This window comes from Gymnoscopelus microlampas, assembly GCF_963454915.1.
Source record: "Gymnoscopelus microlampas genome assembly, chromosome: 5".
Lineage (NCBI taxonomy): Eukaryota > Metazoa > Chordata > Actinopteri > Myctophiformes > Myctophidae > Gymnoscopelus > Gymnoscopelus microlampas.
The window spans coordinates 6,283,307-6,308,790 of NC_139942.1; the positions used below are offsets into that span (position 1 = coordinate 6,283,307).

The 25,484-nt window shown below is 42.4% G+C and overlaps 2 protein-coding genes across 3 annotated transcripts in view; both read left to right on the plus strand.

Annotated features, from left to right (window-relative positions):
- The window catches only part of LOC311044872 (protein disulfide-isomerase tmx3a-like), a gene marked incomplete at both ends in the record, with an annotated part of 41,474 nt that extends 22,553 nt beyond the window's left edge, over window positions 1-18,921 (plus strand). Inside the window, 7 exons of the mRNA XM_084056684.1 lie at window positions 1,741-1,839; window positions 3,015-3,072; window positions 14,100-14,153; window positions 14,837-14,893; window positions 15,180-15,309; window positions 15,759-15,827; window positions 18,703-18,921. Coding sequence (XP_083912810.1) covers window positions 1,741-1,839; window positions 3,015-3,072; window positions 14,100-14,153; window positions 14,837-14,893; window positions 15,180-15,309; window positions 15,759-15,827; window positions 18,703-18,921 — 686 coding nt within the window. The remainder of the gene's footprint in view (window positions 1-1,740; window positions 1,840-3,014; window positions 3,073-14,099; window positions 14,154-14,836; window positions 14,894-15,179; window positions 15,310-15,758; window positions 15,828-18,702) is intronic.
- Window positions 18,922-22,829: 3,908 nt separating this feature from the next.
- The window catches only part of cdyl (chromodomain protein, Y-like), a 34,663-nt gene continuing 32,008 nt past the window's right edge, over window positions 22,830-25,484 (plus strand). For both annotated transcript variants that reach the window (XM_084057341.1, XM_084057342.1), the window contains exon 1: window positions 22,830-23,036. In XM_084057341.1, the coding sequence (XP_083913467.1) occupies window positions 23,013-23,036 (24 nt within the window). In that variant the 5' untranslated portion in view covers window positions 22,830-23,012. The remainder of the gene's footprint in view (window positions 23,037-25,484) is intronic.

Here is a 25,484-nt window from a genome sequence, read left to right on the forward strand (position 1 = left end):
ACAGCAAACTGACTTACTCTGTGGTAGAAGTGAGCAGTGGTGGAAAAAGTACTCAAATGTTTTACTTACGTAAAAGTATCAATACTGCAAATGTAGAAATACTCGGTTAGGGCGCGCTCCCACCGCACTTTTATTTTACCTCTGGGGCAGAATCTGCCAATGCTTTGTCAATGCAAATGCGTGGATTCACGCAAGAGCAGATTTTTCCGCTTGTCGCGCAGACCTTGCGTTTATCCGCTCTACACGAAGAAGCATAAAACTGCTGGAGACAGGAGCTGATTTTCCCCCTCTGTCCAATCGGGTGAGTCGAAGGCGGACCGTCCCAAGACTCAGGAAGCAACATGGTGCTCTCAGTGGACCAACTGGTTGTAGCTGTTGCATCTCACCCAGTACTTTATAATTTGTGCACTTGGGGTTCGTACATCTACATACACATTCAGATTTAAAATATAAAGTGCTTAGCCCATGGCCATGGATTTTACAATCATGTACGGGTCCTCAGAAGTACCCGTATCTTCCGTATTGTTCAATAAAAAGCATTTTAATCCGATTGGTGGCCATTTCCCCATAGAGTTATAATGTACCAATAGTGCAATACACCTCTCAATCGCTAGGGTCGTGCAGTTGAAAGAATACGGAGAAAATGACCACTGATTGGATTAAAATGCTTTTTATTGAACAATACGGAAGATACGGATACTTATGAGGACCCGTACATGATTGTAACATCCTTGGCCATGGGGTAAGTACTTTATATTTGAAATCTGAATGTTTATTTATGTAGATGTACGAACCCCAAGTGTGAAAGTGCAAAGACATGTTTTTGTCTAGTGGCTCGTGTCTAGTGGCGGTGCGGGCTACGGGCACGGTCTTGAATGTGATTGACAGGTGCGTCACAGCGTTTTTTTAGAACCCGCTGGCTGCAAAAAACTGTGGCCGCGCACAACCTGCGTTTAACAGCGGCCAGCCAACTTTTGGTGAGAGCGCGCCCTTACAAGTAAAAGCCCCAAATTAAAAATGTACTTGAGTAAAAGTACAAAAGTATTGGTATCAAAATGTACTTAAAGTAGCAAAAGTAGAAAGGACTCATTAGTATTCAAATGTATAAAATGTGTGCGTCGCATTGCGACGCATTGTGAGCTTGTAGATTGGCTATTTTCAAATGGCCGAAATGTATTTAGGGCTGAAGTGGTTAATGTGTGTTTTGTAATAATAATCCCAAATCTGCAAAGTAACTAGTAACTAAAGTTTTCAAATAATTGTAGTGGAGTAAAAGTACAATATTTGGCTCTGAGATGTAGTGGAGTAGAAGTAAAAGTACTGAAAACTGGAAATACTCCAGTAAAGTAATAAATACCTCAAAATTGTAAGTACAGGCTTACTTTTTTTAAAATATAATTATTTTCATCCCACGATGTTGTAACCCTTATATTTCACCCGGTGCCAATTTTCTAAGTGATCCTGGGCACTACACTCCCCTCAACAGCCTGGGGAGGCCAGGGCCGAGCTCATGCCTCCTTCAATGCATGAGAGCCAACTGACCTTCTTATCACCTGACAGGGGGGAGTTTCCCTGGTTGGACGTAGCGCGTGGAAGGAACACGTTATTCCAACCAGTTCCTTTCCCCTCCATCAGGCGCCCCGGCTGTCATGGGGGAGGCGTTATAGTGACTAGGAATGAATGAATGTCTATTTCATGAATGGGTGTTTATTTTTCTGAATCAATGTTTACTTTGCGCAGAAGAGCAGGACGGAGATCTGAGGAGCTGGATCAACCAGGAACGTTTTCCAGCCTTCTTCAAAATAGACAGTTATACACTGTACTACATGGGAGAAACAGGTACACGCACGCACGCACGCACGCACGCACGCACAGGGACGTGCAGAGGGATTTGGAGAGGCAGGGGCTGGAATTTCAAAAGGGCACCTATTGCCGGCCGGCCCGATTACCATACTTTTAGGCCTGAAAACCCGTAAAAAAATGAAAAGGTGTCATTGAGTACTTAATGTTCTCAAAGTCACACATCCAACAAGATTTGAACTGAGCAGATTGGACCTTCCATTTCCAGAGAAAATGGCCAAAACATCTTGAAAACGACCACTTTTTGCCCGATTCTCTATGAAGTTATGGCCATTGTCGCCCGCGGGCTAGGAAGGTCGAACCGCGACAAACTTGATACCTAAGGAAAGTTAAATTTGAGTTGCATCCAACGCATTCACTGCCATTTCCGTCGGTCTTACCGTTAGGCCGCTAGGGGCAGTTGAAATTTATTTTTTGGGGGTAATAGATTTTTTTTTTCTAGTCTGGAGAGGGCACTTTTTTACCGACGGCTAAAAGGGCAGGACACACACACACACACACACACACACACACACACACACACACACACACACACACACACACACACACACACACACACACACACACACACACACACACACACACACACACACACACACACACACACACACACACACACACACACACACTGTGTACATCATTGGTTCTCAAAGTGGGGTCCGGGGGTATCACCTCAAGTACCCAGGGGTACCCAGGGGTACTTGAGGGGATACCAGGGGGTCCCCAGCTAAATGATTTGTAGGAACCAAATGGACCCTTATGGGTCTGTAACTCTGAGAGTGTACAAATGGAACCAAATGGACCCTAACGGGTCCATTTGGTTCCATTTGCACACTCTCAGAGTTAAATTATCATTGATTTTACAATATGAACTGGGGTCCCAGAGATAGAAATGCCATTAAATGGGGGGTCTGTAGCCTAAATGCATGTCAAACTGGGGGTCCTCAAATTACAATGATTGAGAATCACTGCTAGAGCCGTAAAAATCTTCTCTTATGGGGGTCCCTGGCTTATCTTTTCAAATGGGGGTCCACAGGCTAATAAGTGTCAATTTGGGGGTCCTTGACATGAAAAAGTTTGAGAACCACTGGTGTACATGTATGTGCATTATGGCAGTATTGAAACGATGTATACAACAATGTGTTTGTTTCAAGGTAAACTGGTGGCTCTGGCTCTAGTCGACGAAAGACATCCATCTCAGGAGAGCATAAGGTATGACGTCATCACATGCGCCATGATGTAATCGTTCAAAGCGGTGATTCTCAGCCTGTGGGTCGCGGGACCCCCAGGGGGGCCCCCCACATGATTTGTGGGGGTGCCCCAGATGACAGTAAAGTGACAATTTAAGGACTTTCGAGAGCTTTTTAATACCTGAAAGAAAAAAAAAGAGCATTGCTGCGTCAAAAGTAATCAACAAACTAAACTTTAAAAACTGGTCAAACATTGGCCGAATTGTCAAATAGTAAAAGTTTATTTAGAATTTAGCCGATCTACAAGCTCACAACGCCTCGCGACGCGAGGCGTTGTGAGCTGGTAGATCTGCTATTTTCACAATATTTAACTGTGGAACCGAGTCAAACTAAATGTAATGCCCCAACTCCTACAATTCCAAGTGCTTGTCAGGGTGGGGGGTGTCCCCAGTTCAAATATGCTTATTTTGGGGGGTTGCGGTCTGAACAGGTTGAGAACCACTGATTTAAAGGATCGAGTCCTTTCATTTCTATCATTAAAATCAACTATAGGCATACTTGGGGCTATGCATGCCGTGAGTGATGGAAGTGGGGAATACGTGGTGTTTGTACCTGTTATGAGCTCAGTGGCTCTGTGGTTAGAGTATACACCCTGAGATTTGAAGGTTGGGGTTAGGGGCGTCAATTGGGTATGGCAAGGTATGGCAGGTGCCATACCTCGGCAATTAAAAAAAAAAAAAAGATTATTATTATTAATATTTTTTTATTCATGAATAGTAGCCTATTGCAGGTAAGACCATTGTGTTTGTATTGTGTTATAGGTATAATGCATAGTTTTCTATGCATTTTGGGTTTTTGGGGGGGTTTGACCCCCAAAAACTTGCTTTGCTGCGCTCCCAGGATAGGTGTCTCTTATTTTAATCTCTGGGAGTTGGCAACCCTAACCTTGCCATACCTTAGCTTTTGCTGAACTGACGCCACTGCTGGGGTTTGATAAAATGGGACCCAATGCTTGGCACATGAACCACAGACATATCAATTTGACTAAGCTTCTGTGTATTTGTAGCAGTGTTCAGACATGGATACCGTCAGAGCCGGTTCTGAGCTGGTCGGCGCCCTAGGCGAGATTCCTCTGATGGATTTTGGTACTTTATTTTCGTTTTTTTGTTACTTTATTTCGGGTTTAGGGTTAGGGTTAGGTTAGGGTTATGTTATTTAATTTGTATTTTTTCGATTGGGTGCACCAGGCCCACCCATGGCTCCCCCCCTGATACACATGATGAAAACAGAGCTATATTGTCCAACTTGACCATACTGTACAACACCAAATACTCTAAAACCAGTTCACCCGTGATGCTTACTCCAGTCAAGTAAAAATACCTTAAAATAAGCAGCCGGCATAGGCAGTATGAGAGGCGTTCTCACATGGCCTATTTTCCTTCTCATTCTTGGCGGAATCGTGAGTACAGTAGGCCTACTTGCTACTCACGTGAGATATCACTGTACGCATTCGAGACAAGGCCTTGGTGATGAGAACTCAATAGTATCCACCCGCATCTGCAGGCTGGCAGACCTGCTGTAACTTGTAATCCATTGAAATTTAAAAAAAGAGGCGAACAAATGTTTTTCTCCTGAGGAAAACTTTGAAACCATCCATTCACAGTGTTCCCAGCAATTACTTTCCCTGACGTGTACACGACATTTCTGAAAACGTTTCTTCGAATAGTCGAAAATGTATTAATTAATTAATTCAAAGTAAAATAGCCAAAACACATTCTACACATCTATAAGGCCAAATCTCATTTGAAAAAAAAAAATTTAGAGTATGAAAGTAATTTAAATTGTTACATTTGGAATCTTACACAGATTCTCCCAAATAATGAATTAGCCTACGTCATGCCAGCTGTGCAAAAGTAGAGAGAGAGAGATAGAGAGAGAGACACAGAGAGACAGAGAGAGAGAGAGAGAGAGAGAGAGAGAGAGAGATATTGTAGCAGAGATTGATGCATTGTAAAAGTAAGAATGAAACATTTAAAAACTGTATTAGTGTATCCCCTAGCTGCCATATTCATATTTAGATCTTAATCACGCCCGACTCTGTGTTTTTGACAGCTTGGTTGTAAACGATGATTAGATTTAGTTAATATGAAAAATAGAACATATTTGCTCAATCTGCCTTTCGTTTGGGGTGTTTTTGAAACCCCAAGAGGGCACGTAATGGAACCAAATGGACCCCCGACATCAAATAGGGCGCTAAATTCGCTTGTAATAAACGATCATCATTTGTTTTTATTTTCTCCTACCTGCTGGGGGGAGGGGGGGTCAAGGAAAAAATGAAAACGAAAACGAAACTCCCCGCCATGAATACAAAATGGACAGTCCCTAAGCGGCACAAACATTAAGTGACGCTCCGCCAATCCGTGAAGCCCGGTGGTTTGGGTTGACCTATCAGTGAAGCCGTTGCAAACAATCTCCCGAACACATACACATAGTTGAAACATTGTTACAGGCTCTGTTACAAGCAAAAGTCCGGTACTCAAACTTTACTTGAGTAAAAGTATCAACATCAAAATATAACTTTCGTAAGTATCAAAAGTAAAAGTACTCATTGTGCAGAATGTCCCATTTCACAGATTAAAATGTATTAAAATATCTTTTGAAAATAGCCGATCTACAACCTCACTATGCGTCGCATCGTTAGCTTGTAAATATGCTATCTTCAAATGGCCGAAATATATATTATACGTAGCCTGCGAGTTAGTTCTGGCAGCATACACTCGAGAGGTTACATGCATTGCTCATTCTATGTGGCTGTTTACAGCGTCATGCAAGATCCATACGTCATACACTGACGTGGCAATCAGCTGTCCAATTGGGCGTGTATTTAAGTTATCTTGAATCAGGCGTTCCATCCGCTTGTGTTCTAGCTTGTTGTCATGCGGCGTTTGCTCCCACCACCACCCCAGCACCACCAGTAGGCTCTGCTATTGGTGTGGTTGTTATGTATATCTATCTCCCTGCTCTTAATGGTTAATGATGGCTGTATGATTGTGCTGAGCAGGGAGAAAAAATAGAGCAGAGCCTGAACGGCAAGATAAAATATTACATCCACACTTGTATTCTCATTCTATTATATTTCTTAAATATATTCGGTCTATAATATTGGTTCAATCTATTCGTGAGTTATCTGACAGAAATAGGGTAATAAGAAATATGCAATACCTGTTTGACCCGTTGTCACATGTATGCCCATACATGGAAATCTGTCTGTCTGTCTGTATGTCTGCCTGTATCCTTTTTATGCCCATATATGGACAAGCTCTGTATCTGTCTGCCTGTTTCCCTTTTATGCCCATATATGGAGATCCCTCATGTCATCAATAGGCTCTATGCACAGCAGCCATTTTGGAGAAAAATTGGGCCTCTTCTGACACAGGTGTTTCTATTCTGGTCAAACAGAGTCAGGGTGCTGATATTGTGCATGTTGGCTCACTAGAAATACTAGTGGGTCTCAAAGTGTGGTCCAGGGCCCCTCATGGTTCCTTGAGAGGGTGTAACTCTGAGAGTGTACAAATGGAACCAAATGGACCCTCCCGGGTCCATTTGGTTCCATTTGTACACTTTCAGAGTTATGGGGGTCCTTGAAATTAAAACGTTTGAGAACCACTGTGCTACACTAAATGGAACAGAGCCTTCATTAGTGTCATTGGTAACACCTGTGAAGGAAGCAAGGAAGGGGCCCAATTTCTGTCCAATATGGCTGCTGTGCATAGAGCCTATAGGACACCATAGTAGTGACATCAGTTGGATGGTACACAGTACACACTAACTGATATGGTTCTCCATATATGGAGATCCATATCAGTCAGATGGTTGTCGAGATATGGGGTTGGGGGGGCAGGGGGGTCAGACAGATAGTTATGGAGTATCAAAACCATAGACATATAAAGGTAGACGCCTCCTCTGGCTCTGAAGCGTGTGTATCTCGGACGCACTTCCGCTTCCTCTATGCTTGTGGGGGCCAGCTGGAAACTTCCGTGTGCGTCACAGAAGGGGGCGTTCGGTAGGCCAATCAGAGGAAGGTGGGGGCGCGTCTTTTCCCGGAAAAGACGCACTGTGATTGGCCAATAGTCAACGCGCTGTGATTGGCCAGTAGTCAACGCGCTGTGATTGGCCAGTGCCCGTTCCCCCCGGAAATGGCGGCCACCATATCAAGCACGTCGCTCCAATGAACTGCAGAGGCCAATGAGGTATCTAGGTTTCTATATCTATGATCAAAACCCTCTTTTGCCCCCAATTCCCCCGACCCAGTTTGGTGAGGGAGGGGGGGAGGGACTGTGGTTTCTTTTTTGCATCAGTGGTGCCCCCTATGGGTGGGCAGTGAAATCCCTTTTGGTTCCTTTGCTGTTTATAGGCCCCCAAAATGTGGGGTCGATTGAACATTATAATTCATTATTGTTCATGATTTGTGCCATTTTTTGCAAAATGGGCTCCTCACATGCACAACATATTCCCTGGAATCCAGGGAAACAAAACATTCGATACGATATTATCGATATTGTACGACCCACCGCTCATGAGTTATTATAGGGCAAAACGTGGAGCGCCACCTGTTATAGCGCCACCCAGATTTGTGGGTGATCCTTGGCCTACTAGGAGATTGTGTTCAAAGTATCACGCCGAATGGTCCAACGGTGTCCAAGATTATAACTGTACACCAGTGTTACGTCGACTAAAACTATGACGAAACATTTTGCCGCCTACCTTTTTTCACTGACATCAACTAAATACAAACTAAGCTATGATGACTAAAACTAAGGCTTAATATATCGAAAATTTCGTCAACAAATACAAAATTGACTAAAATGTTAGGGAGGGACTAGTGGAGAAGAGGTCTAAAAGACAATAGAACAAACAAAAAATCCAAACGACAAGGGGTTGGGCAAGATAGGCAAGATAGGGCCCTTAATTCAAAAATGTTCTGTCAAATATAACACTGCTGTACACAGACCCACAGACAAATACACACACAGACTAACTGTAGAGGGCTTTCTGACATTGTGGACCTCCTTTTTTTGAAGGGAAGTATCACTAAAAACTCCATATATGGGCACCTCCATATTTGGGCAAGATTGACCGAACTCCATATTTGGGCACGGTTGACATCATAGGGACATCATAGTGATGACTCTATGAGTCGCGCCGTACCGGAGGGGTGACTGTTCAGGTTTGTTGATACTAGGTTGCCGTGGTTACGTTTGAGTGAGTCCAGGTTGTCATGGTTACTAAGGTTGCTAAGTTAGACTACTCTGCGACTAAAGTCTGACATCACGGTCTCCATATGGGCGTGGCTGACTCATCGTGACATCAGCGTGATGACACGATTAAGCGTTGCCGGAGAGTTTATAAGCAACGCCTTTTTTGAGTGAGAAGATAACTTCAGTCAAGAACCTTCAACAACTCTCACCAGAACCAGAACTATACAGGAATTCCGACCGGACCGGACCGTTCTCAAGGTTGTTGGCATCATGGATTTTCTCCAGGTTTTTGGCATCACCCTGGGGCTTTACCTTGTTGCTGTTGCTGTTGTGGTGCTGGTGGCCTGGTGGTGCCACGTTAAAAGACGAAAACAAACCATCTGGATGCCCGGTGTGATGAGGGAGAGGGATAGAATCTACATTACCACTTTGCCCATCATCGAGGAATCTAGACGTGTTGAGGTCTAAAAGGGCTTATAGACTCTTAAGTGGTTCTCAAACTTTTAGCTCGAGCCCCAAAATAGAACGTTGATGTCTCCCCGGGGACCCAAACTCAGTCGTGGAAAAAGTACTCAAATTCTTTACTTAAGTAAAAGTATCAATAATGCAATATAGAAATACTCTATTACAAGTAAAAGTCCAGAATTCTAAATTTACTTGAGTACTTGAGTAAAAGGAGAAAAGTATTGGCATCAAAATATACTTAAAGTGCCAAAAGTAAAAGTACAAAAATGTTTGAAAATAGCAGATCTACAAGCTCACAACGCATCGCGATGCAACGCGTTGTATCGGCTATTTTCAAATAGCCTATGTATAAAATAGGGCTAAAGTGGTTAATGTATGTTTCATAATAATATCATAATTTATATCTGAAAAGTAACTAGTAACTAAAGTTTTCAAATAATTGTAGTGGAGTAAAAGTACAATATTTGCCTCTGAGATGTAGTGGAGTACAAGTAATGTAAAGAAGTATTGGAAATTGTAAAATACAAATACCTCAAAATTGTACTTAAGTACAGTACTTAAGTAAATGTACTTAGTTACTTTCAACCACTGCCCAAACTAGTGAAAGTAGCAGATCTACAAGCTTGTGAGCTGTGACGTGTGAGAGAGGGGAAGAGGGAGGTGATCTACAAGCTAAATGGAGCACTTCTTCCATCACTGAACATGCGGACACCAGGAATGTGGCACAGCAATTTAATTAATTTTATTTGCTTTTTTGAGAGTACATACATTTGAGAGTATGTTTTACCGTCCGACCGTGTGTCCGTCCGTCTGTGAACACCTTGGATTGGTCAAGCTTCACGTGACATCACAATATGTAATATAAATAGGTAAGACAGAATTACCAGACATCTCTATATATTTAAATATACTTTCTAGTGTGATACAACTTCCTGACCTGGCAGAGACCTGTGCTCCGAGGAGCACTTTTTCTAGTTGTCTCCGCCAGGCCGTGAGTGAAATCACACTCGATGAGGGGAGGGAGGGAGAATTTCCCCCCCTGGTGGGTACAAGCCGACCTACAAGCTAAAATAGCTGATCTACAAGCTTGAAATGGGTTGTGCAATGTGACGCGGCGCAGGTAATTCAAAGCTCTGCATGCGTGTGAGTGTGTGTCTGTCCTCCTTGTACCACGAGAACCGTCCAACTGAGCGGCTTTAAACTCAGCGTGTGTATCGCCAAAGACCCAAAGGAGCGCAGTGCCCAGCGTGAAGTCTAACGGACAGGCGGTTGTCCAGAACCGTCGAGCAGTCAGATATGTCCTTATATGGGCATTTACTGAGGAAAACAGAGCTCTCCAATATTTGGGCAAAATGGGACATGGGCAGACAGATACATAGAGCTTCATATATGGCCATAAAAGGGAGAGGGGCACACAGTTGCAGAGATCTCCGTATATGGGCACGGCTGACTTCATAGTGTTGACTATGAGTCGTGCCGACCCGGAGGGGTGACCGCTCAGGTTTGTTGATACTTTGCCGTGGTTACGTTTGAGTGAGTCCAGGTTGTCATAGTTACTAAAGTTGCTAGTCACACTATACTCTGCGACTAAAGTCTGACATCACAGACTCCATTTATGGGCGTGGCTGACTCATTGTGACATCAGCGTGATGACATGATTAAGCGTCGCCGGAGAATTTATAAGCAACACCTTTTCGACGCAGCAGAACATCAGAGCAAGACTCTTCAGTCAAGAACCACTCTCACCAGAACCAGAACTTATACAGGGATTCAGACCGAACCGTAGAATTCTCATGGTTGTTGGCATCATGGACTGGCGCATATTCCTGGTTGTTGGCGTCATCGCGGCGCTTGTCCTCGTTGCTGTTGCTGTTGTGGGGATGATTATCTACTGGCGCCACATTAAAAGACGACAACAAACCTGGATGCCCGGTGTGAAGAGGGAGAGGAATAGAATCTACATTCCCACTTTGAAGCCCATGTATGACATCCAGGAATCGAGACGTTTTGAAGTCTAATAGGGCTTAGACTCTAAGTGTTCTCAAACTTTTTAGCTCGAGGGGGTGGGGGATCTAGCCTGGTAAACCCCCCTCCCTCCGGAAATCTCATTTGCATTTCATTTCAGGAATGAGTCTGGCCTACAGGCCGCCTGTCTGGGCGTTTCTCCACAGTTCATAACATGAACTGTCCTATCAGCGTCCTCGCTCATTGCTCTGTGATTGACAGCGAAGGTTGGCCAATCAGGTGGCGAGTTTGAGTGAAACCGAATGGAGTGTTTTTTCGACTCTCTTTTAAAACTTCAAAATGCTCTCAAACTTCTTTTTTGAGGCACGGAATTTACTTATAAGATATCGTTCGGATAGAATTTAGTTGTTTAACTTCATATACAGTATGTGGTCAATTAATCATGACAGAGCCTATTTAAAAATAAAAATTCAGAGAACCGGCAGGGGCGGACAGTGACACGCATGTATCCGAATAAAGCAACCTATTTTCGGCATGGCCCTTATGGAAGTCCCCCTGCCCTGGTTCTGGGGAGAATGAACTGCTGATTGGCTGAAGGGGAACGAACTGCTGATTGGCTGAAATAGTTGTCAGTCAACGGTACTAATCCAGCCCAGCTCCCAATTTGCCCATACAGGCCTGTAGACCAGACTCCTTCCTGAAAACAAATGGAAATTAGTTTTCCGGAGGGAGGGGTTTACCCAGGCTATGGGGGATCAACATGAGCGAATAGCGAGCGTGACAACAGCCACCTGGAGTGTGGAGCGCCATTTCCCCCCGCTCCACTCCGCTCGTATGCTCTGCCCCCTGGTGGGTACAAGCTGATCTACAAGCTAAAATAGCTGAATAGCTGATCTACAAGCTTGAAATGGGTTGTGCAATGTGACGCAGTGCAAATAATTCAAATCTCTGCATGCGCAAGTGTGTGTCTGTCCTCCTCGTATCTCGAGAACCGTCCAACTGAGCGACTTCAGACTCAGCGTGGGTATTGCCAAGGACACAAAGGAGTGTGTACTGTAGTGCCAAGCGTGTGAGCCATCAGATATGACCTTATGGCATATACTGATGAAATCAGGGATCTCCAATATTTGGGCATAAAAGGGACAAGGACAGACAGATACATAAAAGTTTCATTGATGGCCATAAAGGGGACAAGGACACACAGTTACATAGATCTCCATATATGGGCATAAAATGGACAAGGGCAGACAGATACAGTGATCTCCATATATAGGCATAAAAGGGACACGGACAGACCGATACAGTGATCTCAATACTGTATTTATAATATACAGTATGGAATATATAATAACAACAAATAGTAATACTAATAATAAATATAGCTGCCAGCAGCAATACAGGGGCCGAGGAATAAAAGGAAATAGAGAATAATAGCACAATACGAATTGAAACAGAATTGATTGAACTTGAGACAAAGCAGCCCATGCAATTAACAAATGAGCATTCTGAACAGCTGAGCAGAGGGATGAAGAATTGTGGATATTGTAATGTGGCTAAACTCAAATTCTGTTATCATGACAAAAGTTTGCAATGTATTTTACTTTATCTTTCTAGACAACACAGATGGATTGCAAGTATTCTAATTAGGCTCATACATTTTGTCACCATAGCGACAATATGTGGTTAGTCGGCTTCCTATTCCGACAGTGGATGTCGGGGGTGCCCTTCTGCCACTGTAAGAAGTTAACTTTAAACCTAAAATATAAAATAGGCTACGTAGCGCCGGCACTTTGTTTTCAAAGGTCAATATTGAAGGTCATGGTGCTTTTTATAATAATAATAATAAAGACCGTAAATTATTCCAACAGGGGAAACTGCTTTTCAGCTTGACCCAACTGGTCATATTTAGCAATCAGGGGAACATTTAGGGGTTAAAAACCCCACTCACGGACACCCCACCCCATGGCGAGGGACAGACCTCAAACCCTTGACCTTCACACTCACAGGCTACCACACTACCAATTGAGCTATAGCTTCGTCCAGCCCGATGGTGTCTGTTGAAATTCATAGACTCTTGCCTTCTGTCATGAACCAAGCCCCTGTTTTACTAACACTAAGATCAGTGGTTCTCAAACCATTTGCTTATAGAAGAATTTGATGTCTCCTCAGAACCAAAACTAGTGAAAATGTCCGCTCACAACGCGTTGCTATCCAAAAAGTTGTGAGCTTGTAGTTCGGCTATTTTCACAAGGAAATATGTCATACATTGAAAATAACTACTCTCAAAAAAGCATTTTATGTTATTTTTAAAAATTGCATGCATTAATTAACACAGTCGGTGCCAGAGTTTTATTAAAACAGGGTACGTTTAGTGCCAGCGATCTTACCGTTTGTAACGCTGCGCTGTTTAGAGCTGTAGACTCCACGACGAGCACCCGGATGTAAACAATGGATGCGTGTACGATGGTGGATGGTCCAGGCTAACGCCTGGAACAATAACATCTCTCACGCGAGCCGCCATTGCGGAGTGATCGCGCACCGAAAATGGCTCGTTTTCACCACTGTAAAAAGTTAAGGAGATCCGTAGGTTTTTATCAAGGAGATAGAATGGGAGCGGACGGAAGCCAGGTGTTTTGGCACAGTGATCCATCTGTCCCTTCCATTTAAGAGGCACGTGGTGCCACAGACCTACACTATTGAGAAAGGAGCACACACAGATGATTTTTCTTAATAAAGCCGGCCTCTACAATATCCATTGGCTCATGGAGGCTTCATTTATCCACGGACAAATCTCTCAACAAATGGGAGTTTAGATAATCGTCCATAGATCGTGTAGAACGTTTCACGTAAATTGCGCAAAAGTCACAGGAGAAACACAGGTTTAAGTGTTTTTCAAACTTCTCAAAATGTATGAATTAATCAAACGACCATAAAACAACAGTAACAACTCACTCTCCCAGCCTTAACTAGCACCATACTACTGTGTCGCTAATCTACTGGTTCCGTGTCAACTTGTGACTTTGTCACGTGTAGCAAGTGAGCGCGTGCGCACACGCACACACACACACACACAAGTTTCATGGCGATAGCTCAAACAGGGCATGAGTTATACATGTTCAAAGTTTGCACTTTTCAATTGAGTGCTATAGCGCCACCCTTTGGCCAATAGTGAGTTTCGTGTTTGGCATAGTCCTCTACCAGATTGCAGAGTTTCGTAAAAAGCGACTGCACGGTATAGATAATACGGCGATAAGGGTAAGGGTTCAAAGGCCCTATACGGCCTTGGCCCCTTAATAATAATAATAATAACAACACATTTTGTATAATATAATTATAATGTGATGTCCTTTTTCTTCCTCAGGTATAAACGTGTGTTGGAGACGGTGGCTACAGATTATAGAGAATTCTACAGCAGGTAACAACACGCACACGCACACACACACACACACACACACACACACACACACACACACACACACACACACACACACACACACACACACACACACACACACACACACACACACACACACACACACACACACACACAGTCCTGAAGTCTCACAATTCCGACTTTACGCATAATTATGTTACTTTGATGTTTACTGAGTGGAGGAAATGATGGATGTTTTTTTTGCAAAGAGAGAAAATGGGTGTGGTGGTGGTGATGGGGGGGGGGGGGGTGGTCCCCCAAATTAATATGTGTTTTTTTTTGGACCCCCATACAAGATTTGTGTTGTTGAAAATTAAATGTTTAAAAAATATATTCAATTTTTTTTTTAATTAATTAATGAATAAACCCATTATTTTATATACTGTAGCAGATCTGCAAGGTCACAACGTATCTCATAGCAATGGGTTGTCAGCTTGTACATGTGATGTATAGGGGTTAAAGTGGTTAAACTGATTGTGATGCTGTATTAGCTCATTTTGCTGGGGAACTCGTGGAATCCCCCCCTCAAGGACCCCTGGGGGTCCCCGGACCCCACTTTGAGAACCACTGCGCCCCTAACCAACGCCCCAGTACTATTGGCTGTCTGACCGTGCTGTGTTTCTATTGGCTGACTCAGTGATTGTCCCGCCTCTTGTGTCTCCCAGGGATTTTCATTTTGGCTTCATGGAGGGAAACGAGTATGTCAAGGGTCTGGTGATGGGGTGAGAACACACACGCACACACACACACACACGCACGCACACACGCACACACGCACACACGCACACACACACACACACACACACACACACACACACACACACACACACACACACACACACACACACTCACACACACACACTCGCACACACACACACCTGTCAATTTGTGTGTCCCATACATGCAATACACAATGGTGTGTGTTGTGAATTAGATATGTATTAGTTACATCATTTATGTAATTCATTGGTTATGACATCATTATTAACGTTCCTTACTGTCTAACAGAGACGTACCAATGCCGTCCATCATCGTACTCAATCTGTCCAATGACGGCTACTTCCTGCCTCCAGAGGGCGTGGCCAATCAAGAACAGCTGCTCAACTTCCTGAATGGAGTCCTGAACGACACTGTCGAGGTCAGAGGTCATTATCATTATGCAAACATATTCAAATGTATTCATTAGATTAGTAATAACTGTCATGCTGCTGACATTTGATATCTGACAAGTTATTTTATGTTGTGTTTCTCAGCTCATGATTATGGTCTTGTTATGGAGTGTCATTTCAATATGTATGGTTTAGAGACAGTCGCAATGAAACAGGAAGCAGAGCTGGAGGTAGCAGATCACTAAAACGTTGAGGTTCTCTAGGAGTCACAAGGATGGATATAGGATCAGGAACGAGTACATCAGAGGGACAGCCCATGTAGATGTTTAGATTTTCTAAACATCTAGAGGCCAGATAGTTTGGACATGTACAGAGGAGGGATAGAGTGAGCATATAGGTAGAAGAATGAAGAACACTTAGGATATTAGCTTATTAATGTTAGCTGTCATGTATAATGTTTTTATTTGTTTTAATTCAGTGTCAAGGTGGGAATGGCGCCATCCAGCGCATCAAGAGGTTGTATAATGGATTCGTCGACACCGTTAAAGTAAGTTATAAACTGCAGTGTGTGGTTGGGGTGTCTAGAGTCTTTAAAGATGTGGGGAAATGGCTTTGTTTGGGTCGTTTTATTTGAAGTACTTAGGTATGTCCATATCATGACCACTGATAGCTCTAAAAGTGTGAAAAACGTATCTTTCATTTCACCGCATCTTTAAGTCTGTGAGTTTTACTGACACAACAACCATCATGTCATCTCTGCATGGAGGGAAGCTCACATCTACTGATGCTCTGGGCTGTCTCAGCGGGTCTTATAGAGCACTGGTTCTCAACCTGTGGGTCGGGACCCCCAGGGGGGTCCCCACATGATTTTTGGGGGGTCCCCAGGTGACAGTAAAGTGACAATTTAAGGACTTTTAAGACCCTTTTAATGCCAAAAAAGAAAATAAATGAAATGAAAAAGGACCACTACTGCATCGAAAGTAATCTACTATAAAAAACTGGTCAAACGTTGGTCAAATTGTAAAGAAAGATTGTGAAAATTCCAAGTGCTTGTCAGGGTGGGGGGGGTCCCCAGTTCAAATTATTATTTGAATTAAATTAAATTGATTATTTTGGGGGGTCGCGGCCTGAAAAGGTTGAGAACCACTGCTATAGAGCAGTGGTTCTCAACCTTTTCATTTCAAGGCCCCCGTTACTCTGAGAGTGTACGGGTGGAACCAAATGGACCACTTTGGGAACCATAGATATAGAAACCTAGATACCTCATTGGCCTCTGCAGTTTGTTGGAGCGACCTGTTTCGTATGGTGGCCGCCATATTTCCGGGGGGCACTGGCACTGGCCAATCACAGCGCGTTGACTACTGGCCAATCACTGCACGTCTTTTCCAGGACTTGTCAGAATCTAGTTGTCCCGCCCCCACCTGCCTCTGATTGGCCTACCGAACGCCCCCTTCTGTGACGCACTTGCTTCCCCCCGGAAGCGGAAGCGTGCCCGCCATACAGACGCCTCAGAGCCAGAGGAGGCGTCTACCTTTATATGTCTATGTTGGGAACCACTGGCATATAGACCACTGGTTCCCTAACCTTTTAGCTCAATAGTATACCCCAAAAGAGAATGTCTCGCCGGGACCCAAACTAGTGAAAATGGCAGATCTTACAAGCTCACAACGCATTCCGCAAATGTATGGAATTTCTTAGATTTTTTTACTTTTTATTCATGAAATTATTTTCAAAAATGTTGCTTTTTTTGGGGTGGAAATGTTTGAAAATGTTTTAAACCATTAAGACCTGAAGCCGATTCTATATGTCTCCTAAATCTCAACAGTATTCTGAAAAACGTATGTTTCTATATCAGCGGTGCTCAATCTTTTTCATGTCAAGGACCCCCAAAACTATATGTATTTGGTTCCAGGGCCCCCCAGAAGCAAAGATTTGAGTTAAAAAATGTTTGCTTTAAAAATATAAGTATTCAAAGATTTGCACACATTTTCAACATTTTTCAAAAACAGCAGATCTACAAGCTCATAACGTGGCACTCGGTGCCGCGCTATGAGCGTGTAGATCTGCTATTTTTGAATAGCCTAAAGTGTGAAATAATGCTTTTAGCTCAAATCTAAAAATGACACAGGTCTTTATGGGTTAAAATAATAATTAAAAACAACATATAGGAAACAATACATAAAGGGATACTTGTGACCCATAAAAATCGGTCTGTCCTACAGTGACAAAAAAAAACGTGTTTTACTAGAAGTATCGTTGTATAGAAGGATATATTCTATAATGACCTGGGACCTTTACAATACACACATGTGGTCAGTTCAACTACTTTTGGTTCATTAGTCTTCTTTGTAATTGGTTTCTTGCGTTCCTTCTGGTCCTGCTGGTTAACGAGGGACATTCATTAATCAGCAGTGGTGGAAAAAGTACTCAAATGTTTTACTTAAGTATCACTACTGCAATGTAGAAATACTCAGTTACAAGTAAAAGTCCGGAATTCAAAATTTACTTGAGTAAAAGTACAAAGGTATTGGTATCAAAATGTGCTTAAAGTAAAGTAAAAGTACAAACATGTTTGAAAATAGCAGATCTACAAGTTCACAACATGTTGCAATGCGACGCGTTGTGAGCTTGTAGATCGGCTATTTTCAAATAGCTTAGGTATAAAATAGGGCTAAAGTGGTTAATGCATGTTTTATAATGTAATCATTTATATCTCTTCTAGTAACTAAAGTTTTCAAATAATTGTAGTGGAGTAAAAGTACAATATTTGCCTTTGAGATGCAGTGGAGTAGAAGTAAAAGTATAGACAATTGGAAATACTCCAGTAAAGTAAAAGTACCTCAAAATTGTACTTAAGTACAGTACTTGCGTACATGTAATAGGCTCTATGCACAGCAGCCATATTATCACTTCCTTCACAGGTGTTACCAACGATACTAATGAAGGCTCTGTTCCATTTAGTGTACAGTAGCACAGTGGTTTCCACGGCCCCATAACTCTGAGAGTGTACAAATGGAACCAAATGGACCCTTACGGGTCCATTTGGTTTCATTTGTACACTCTCAGATTTACACACCCGTAAGGGGCCATTTGGAAGCCCATGAGGGTCCCTGGACCCCAACTTTAGACCCACTGGTGTAGCAGAGTGTTTCCATTGAGCCAACATGCACAATATCAGCACCCTGACTCTGTTTGACCATGAATGGAACAGAGCCTTCATTAGTATCATTGGTAACACCTGTGAATGTCTTCATAATATGGCTGCTGTGAATAGAGCCTATTAGTTACTTTACACCGCTGTTAATCAATCTTCCTGTCTGTCTGTCTGTCTGTCTGTCTGTCTGTCTGTCTGTCCGTCCGTCTCTCCGTCCGTCCGTCTCTCCGTCCGTCCGTCCGTCCGTCTCTCCGTCTGTCCTGTTCAGACTATGGTTGAAGCAGCTCCGGTGGCGACCGCTGCGTTGTTCAGCATCCCGACGGGCATCGTCGTCCTGGTGGTTCGGATCTGCGTGAAAATCAGGAGGAACCACCGGGAGATGGAGGGCGACGACCCACAACCCACACGACCCTCATCATCATCTCCCCCGAAGAGCAGGGGCGGCAAAGCGGGGCCCAGGAGACCAGTTGGCAAGAAGACCGACTAGTTCATTTGCCCCTCATTAACAACAGCAAGAAGATCAGGGGCCAATGACATAAGAAACCAATAGGCTCTTTGCACAGCAGCCATATTATCACTTTCTTCACAGGTGTTACCAATGATACTAATGAAGGCTCTGTTCCATTTAGTGTAGCACAGTGGTTTCCACGACCCCCACAACTCTGAGAGTGTACAAATGGATTACACACCTGTAAGGGGCCATTTGGAAGCCCATGAGGGTCCCTGGACCCCAACTGTAGACCCACTGGTGTAGCAGAGTGTTTCCAGTGAGTCAACATGCACAATAACAGAACCCTGACTCTGTTTGACCAGAATGGAACAGAGCCTTCATTAGTATCATTGCTAACACCTGTGAATGTCTTCACAATATGGCTGCTGTGAATAGAGCCTATTACACAGGAAGACTAAGATGAGATGCGATAAGAAAAGAGCACTGTACTGTACAGCAGTGGTTCTCAACCTGTGGTCGGGGGGGGGGGGGGGGGGGGGGGGTCCCAGATGACAGTAAAGTGACAATTTAAGGACTTTAAGACCTTTGTAATACCTAAAATTAAAAAAGAAGAAGAGGAAAAGTCCATTATTGCATCAAAAGTAATCAACAAACTATGCTATAAAAACTGGTCAAATATTGGCCAAATTGTGAAAAAATAATAAGACGACAGTTTTGAAAGTAGCCGATCTACATGCTGCGAGGCGTTGTGAGCTTGTAGATCTGCTATTTTCACAAAATGTCTCTGTGGAACCGAGTCAAAGAAAATGTAATGCCTCCACTCCTACTGTACATTCCAACTGCTTATCGGAGTGGGGGGTCCCCAGTGCAAATATGATTATTTTGGGGGGGGTCGCGGCCTGAAAAGTTTGAGAACCACTGTTGTGCCGCATGATGGAAAGACATCACAGTCAAAGCGACGCCATAAATGTAAAGTCAATGTAAAAGGTTACAAGTCATATAATATATCCCTCTATACAACAATACTCCTAGTAAAACACTTTCACTACTCAGTATTTCTTTTGCTATATAGGACAGACAGACAGACAGACAGACAGACAGACAGACAGACAGACAGACAGACAGACAGACAGACAGACAAACACGTTTGTCTCCGTAGAGTTTGTAGTTTGGTAAATGTGTAATTACCCATCTATAAACAGCAGTGATCAATGTCAAAGTTGAAATCAGTCTAGTTATCAGGTCTTCTTGATGATTAGGTAACTATCCTACAGCAAGGGTTCCCAAACTGTTCAGGCTGTTCACCCCCCAAAATAATCATATTTTAACTGGGGACCCCCCCAAAATAAATAATCACATTTGAACTGGGGACCCAACCCCCACCCTGACAAGCACTTGGAATTGCATTGCATTTAGTTTGCCCCTGTTCCACAGATACATATTGTGAAAATAGCCATGAGCTTGTGAGCTTGTAGATCGGCTATTTCCCCAAATCTGCCTCTTTCTAACGTAATATTTGTCAATTTAGCCAATACGGTCTTAAAAAGGTCTTAAAAGTCATTAAATTGTCACTTTAGCAATGTACAGATACAGTGTATACACTCATACTGTATGTCGTTTTTTTTTTACTGTTGAGTGAGAAAACAATGTTGCACATCAAGCTAATCATCTAGGGACCCCCCCAAAATGATTTGGGGGACCCCCCTGGGGGTCCCGACCCCCGGTTTTGGGAACCACTGTTCTACTACAACAAACAAAGCCAACATTATAGGCTCTATTCACAGCAGCCATATTATGAAGACATCCACATGTGTTACCAATGATACTAATGAAGGCTCTGTTCCATTCATGGTCAAACAGAGTCAGGGTGCTGATATTGTGCATGTTGGCTCACTGGAAACACTCTGCTACACCAGTGGGTCTACAGGTGGGGTCCAGGGACCCTCATGGGCTTCCAAATGGCCCCTTACGGGTGTGTAACTCTGAGAGTGTACAAATTTACGGGTCCATTTGGTTCCATTTGTACACTCTTACGGGTCCATTTGGTTCCATTTGTACACTCTCAGAGTTATGGGGGGCGTTGAAACCACTGTGCTAGACTAAATGGAACAGAGCCTTCATTAGTATCATTGGTAACACCTGTGAAGGAAGTGATAATATGGCTGCTGTGCATAGAGCCTATTCCAACTGTCTCCCACTTTGATCCGCTGCTCCCCCTGGTGGCCAGTGTTGTAAGAACAGGCGCTCTCCAGGGTGCTGAAGGCCCATGCGACACCTAGCGTCCATTAACTACACGAAACCTAGCAGCATCCTACTCTGGGGCCAACATTCTGTGAAAATGTAAATGTATTCAAGTACTATACGTTTGATACTTTAAATTTACTTAATATGCTGATTTTTCAATGGTTTAATACTTCTACTTGACTACATCTCGGGCGCAAATGTTGTACTTTTCACTCCACTGCATTTTGTTTTTTACTTGCTCGTTACTTTGTAGACTTAGATCATTATTAAACATGCATTAACTAACTAAGCCCTATTTCATTCTCTGTCTATTCAAAAATAGCAAATCTACAGTTTTAGTTCTTAGTTATTTATTTTACTGGTGCCTTGCCACCTTGTTACACTACTACGACAAGACCAGTATTTCGTTATAATTTATGCTGATTTATATTGTTTGTACTACTTGTATACATGTCCTAAACAAATAAAATCAATCAATCAATACATTGGTCTCTTTGCACAAACCTCATGTGTCTATTGACCTTGTTGTTTCACAATGGTGTAAAGTAACTAAGTACTTTTACCCAAGTACTGTACTTTTACTGTGCAATTACTGGAGTGTTTCCAATGTTCAATACTTTTACTTCTACTCCACTACATCTCAGTGGCAAATATTGTACTTTTACTCCACTACAATTATTTGAAGACTTTATAGTTACTAGTTACTTTGTAGATTTAGATTGTTATTACAAACACACATGAACTACTTTAGCCCTATATACATTTAGGCCATTTGTAAATAGCCGATCTACAAGCTCACAATGTGTGGTGATGCGACACATTGTGAGCTTTTAGATCTGCTATTTTCAAAAGATTTGTATACATTTGAAATCTTGTGAAATGGGACATTCTGCATAATGAGTACTTTTACTTTTGTACTTTAAGTATATTTTGATACCAATACCTTTGTACTTTTACTCAACTAAATTTAGATTCCGGACTTTTACTTGTAACAGAGTATATCTAAATTGCAGTATTGATACTTTTACTCAAGTAATTAATATGAGTACTTGTACCACCACCACCACCACTGCTATTTACCTTGTTGTTTAATAAGCAGAATAAACATGAACTCTGTTCAATAAACTGTATTGACTAGAGTTCATGTTTACTCAAACCTGTAAGTCACTCTGGATAAGAGTGTCTGATTTGCCATTCTGTTAGTAGGCCTAGTGCAGTTAGAAACCTTGTATCTCTATATTTCAACTTTTTGGGCTAAGTTTTTCTTTTTCTTAAAATGTTTTAAAAAAATATAAAAAAGGAACGGTTTTGGATATACAAGGTTTCCACGTTTAGGTTAGGTTTCGTTATGTTTATATTATATTTATATGTATAATTATTATATTTATTAGTAGTCTATAAATGTTATTTTCTTTGTCAGCAGGGTTTCTAACAGCACCCATGGAAAGCTTTGTTCCTATTTGGCGTCCAGTGCTTACATCCTGTTTAGAGTCCGCCTTCTGCATCCGGTAACATCTCTCTATATACCTACCGAACAAACAGGCATACTTCCGCATCCGGTTTCAGACCGGAACCTCACACCACAAAGTGAATCGGCTCCCATTCTATTTTAAAACACGCGGTTCCTCCCCCTAAATAGCTTTTATTTTGACGACGGGCGGAAGTGCAGGAACATAAAGTTTCCGCTCGGATGCTAACGGTTAGCATGCTAGCCGGCGAAGTGACGTGAAGCGGTGGCTGTTTGTAGTTCGTTTAGGAGACGCGTTAATTAGCTCTAATGTTGTTTATGTTTGTGTCCGTCAATTAATCCTCTCGAGCGCGACTGGGCGGGAACGCGAACTAACTACGCACTTTTTTTTAAAGAAGATAAAAGGCGCCGCGCCATGGCTACGGAAGAGCTCTACGAGGTAACTATAAGGGGATGCTAAGTTGCTAACTAGTGGATAAACAATAGTTAAGTTGAATTAAAAAGTTGTTGGTGACGCACGTGACGAGCTGAGGATAAAACGTGGCGATAATGTTTAATACTAATACTTTATTTTTGCACGAGCCTGGCCACAACATGACGTAATTTGCAGGTTGAACATAACGTCATGGTAATGCACTGGGGGTTCCCCAACCTGAGGTCCGGGGTCCCTTACTCTGAGACAGTGGTGGAGAAAGTACTCAGCATGTTTTACTTAAGTAAAAGTATCAATACTGCAATGTAGCAGTAGTCTGTTACAAGTAAAAGTCCCGAATTCCACATTTTCTTGAGTAAAAGTACAAACATATTGGTAACAAAATATACTTAAAGTATTAAAATGTTTGAAAATATGCCTATGTATAAATAGGACTAAAGTGGTTAATGTATGTGTTATAGTGTAATCATTTATATCTGCAAAGTAACTAGTAACTGAAGTTTTCAAATAATTGTAGTGTAGTAAAAGTATTTGCCTCTGAGATGTAGTGGAGTAGAAGTAAAAGTATAGACAATTGTAAATAGTCCAGTAAAGTAAAAAATACCTCAAATTTTACTTGAGTAAATGTACCTAGTTACTTCACACCACTGCTCTGAGAGTGTACAAATGGAACCAAATGGACCCTTTACTGGTCTGTAACTCTGAAAGTGTACAAATGGAACCAAATGGACCCTTTACTGGTCTGTAACTCTGAAAGTGTACAAACTAAGGGTCCATATGGTTCAATTTGTAAACTTTCAGAGTTACAGACCAAATGGACCCTTACCCATTTGGCAAACTCAGAGTTACAGACCTGTAAGGGTCCATTTTGTTGCATTTGTCATAGTTAAATAAACACAGTGATGAAAGATGTTATCAAATGGGGTTCCGTGTTCTATGTATTTCAAACTGAGGGTCCTTTATTTATCAGGCTTATAGGCTCTATGCACAGCAGCCATATTATCACTTCCTTCCCAGGTGTTACCAATGATACTAATGAAGGCTCTGTTCCATTTAGTGTAGCACAGTGGTTTCCACGACCCCCATAACTCTGAGAGTGTACAAATGGAACCAAATGGACCCGTTACACACCTGTAAGGGGCCATTTGGAAGCCCATGAGGGTCCCTGGACCCCAACTGTAGACCCACTGGTGTAACAGAGTGTTTCCAGTGGGCCAACATGCACAATATCAGCACCCTGACTCTGTTTGACCAGAATGGAACAGAGCCTTCATTAGTATCATTGGTAACACCTGTGAATGTCTTCATAATATGGCTGCGGTGAATAGAGCCTATTGTAATGTCCTCCTCATGCTAGGCAACGGTAATAACAGGTTATAATGAATGAGTGGTTGAAGTTGGATTGAACCTTAACCTACTAGATTTTTGTCTGGTAAACAGCTGTCACATGATGAATATTGGTGGGACCGGTAAGAAGAATGTGATCACATCTCCAATAGAAGCTGTGTGATCAACCCTTGTTGATCAATGTTGTGATCAACTGGTCAAACTGTGATCTGTCCAGTATTGTCAGTAGTCACATGGTATCTGCTGCTCTAGGAAACGTCTTTTAATGGCATGAATAATTTCCCTAAATGTTGTGACTTGTATTGCTGCTGTGCTGTCGCACAGAACAGTTTTATTTAACTCGCTGAGTTTGAAATCCCTCGGTAAAACTTTTATAGTTTAGCTTTTGATGCCTTTTCCTCCTGATTTTAATCTATCTGCACTGTTTTTTCTAAGCAATGAAGCAACCATCTTCATTAAATATTATTGGTTATTCATGAAGAACAAATAATGTTACCTTTTGTTTACAAGTAGCAGTTACACTCATTCTGATTTTCAAAGTGACTGTCTCTACTCGGCAGTTATCGATTGGATTTAACATTTAATTTAATTTACTTTTCGGGCACTGTGGGCATGACCTTTGGGCAAGTAGAACTTGACCTGTAGTGCCACTGAGACCTTAGTGTCAACCCCTGTTGTGGTGTTGATCATACTTAACCCATTTAGACCTGTTACACCTATATGTTGTTATACCTTTCAAGCTGGGAACGCTGCGTTTTCTTCCGTAAATTAACGCCCTACTTGATCATACTACAGCGTCGCTCAAAAGCATAAAAAGTAGCAGATCTGCAAGCTCGAAACCGAGCTTGTAGATCTGCTACTTTGCTATTTAAAGCAAATTAAAAACGTATGTTTTTCCGAAAACTTTGGTAGGATTCGGTTTCGGTTGCTTCAGTTAAATAATTCCTGCAGAGAGGCAGCTGTCACCACATATCTTTCCCCTGTGGTGTGAAGTTGTCACCTGTCCTTCTTTGTTGAGAGTACAGTGCTGTGACAAACCCCGTCGGCGAACAGCTGACTCATGTAACCTATTTTCAACTGTCCTTCTGTTTAGTCAGCTTTGGGGTG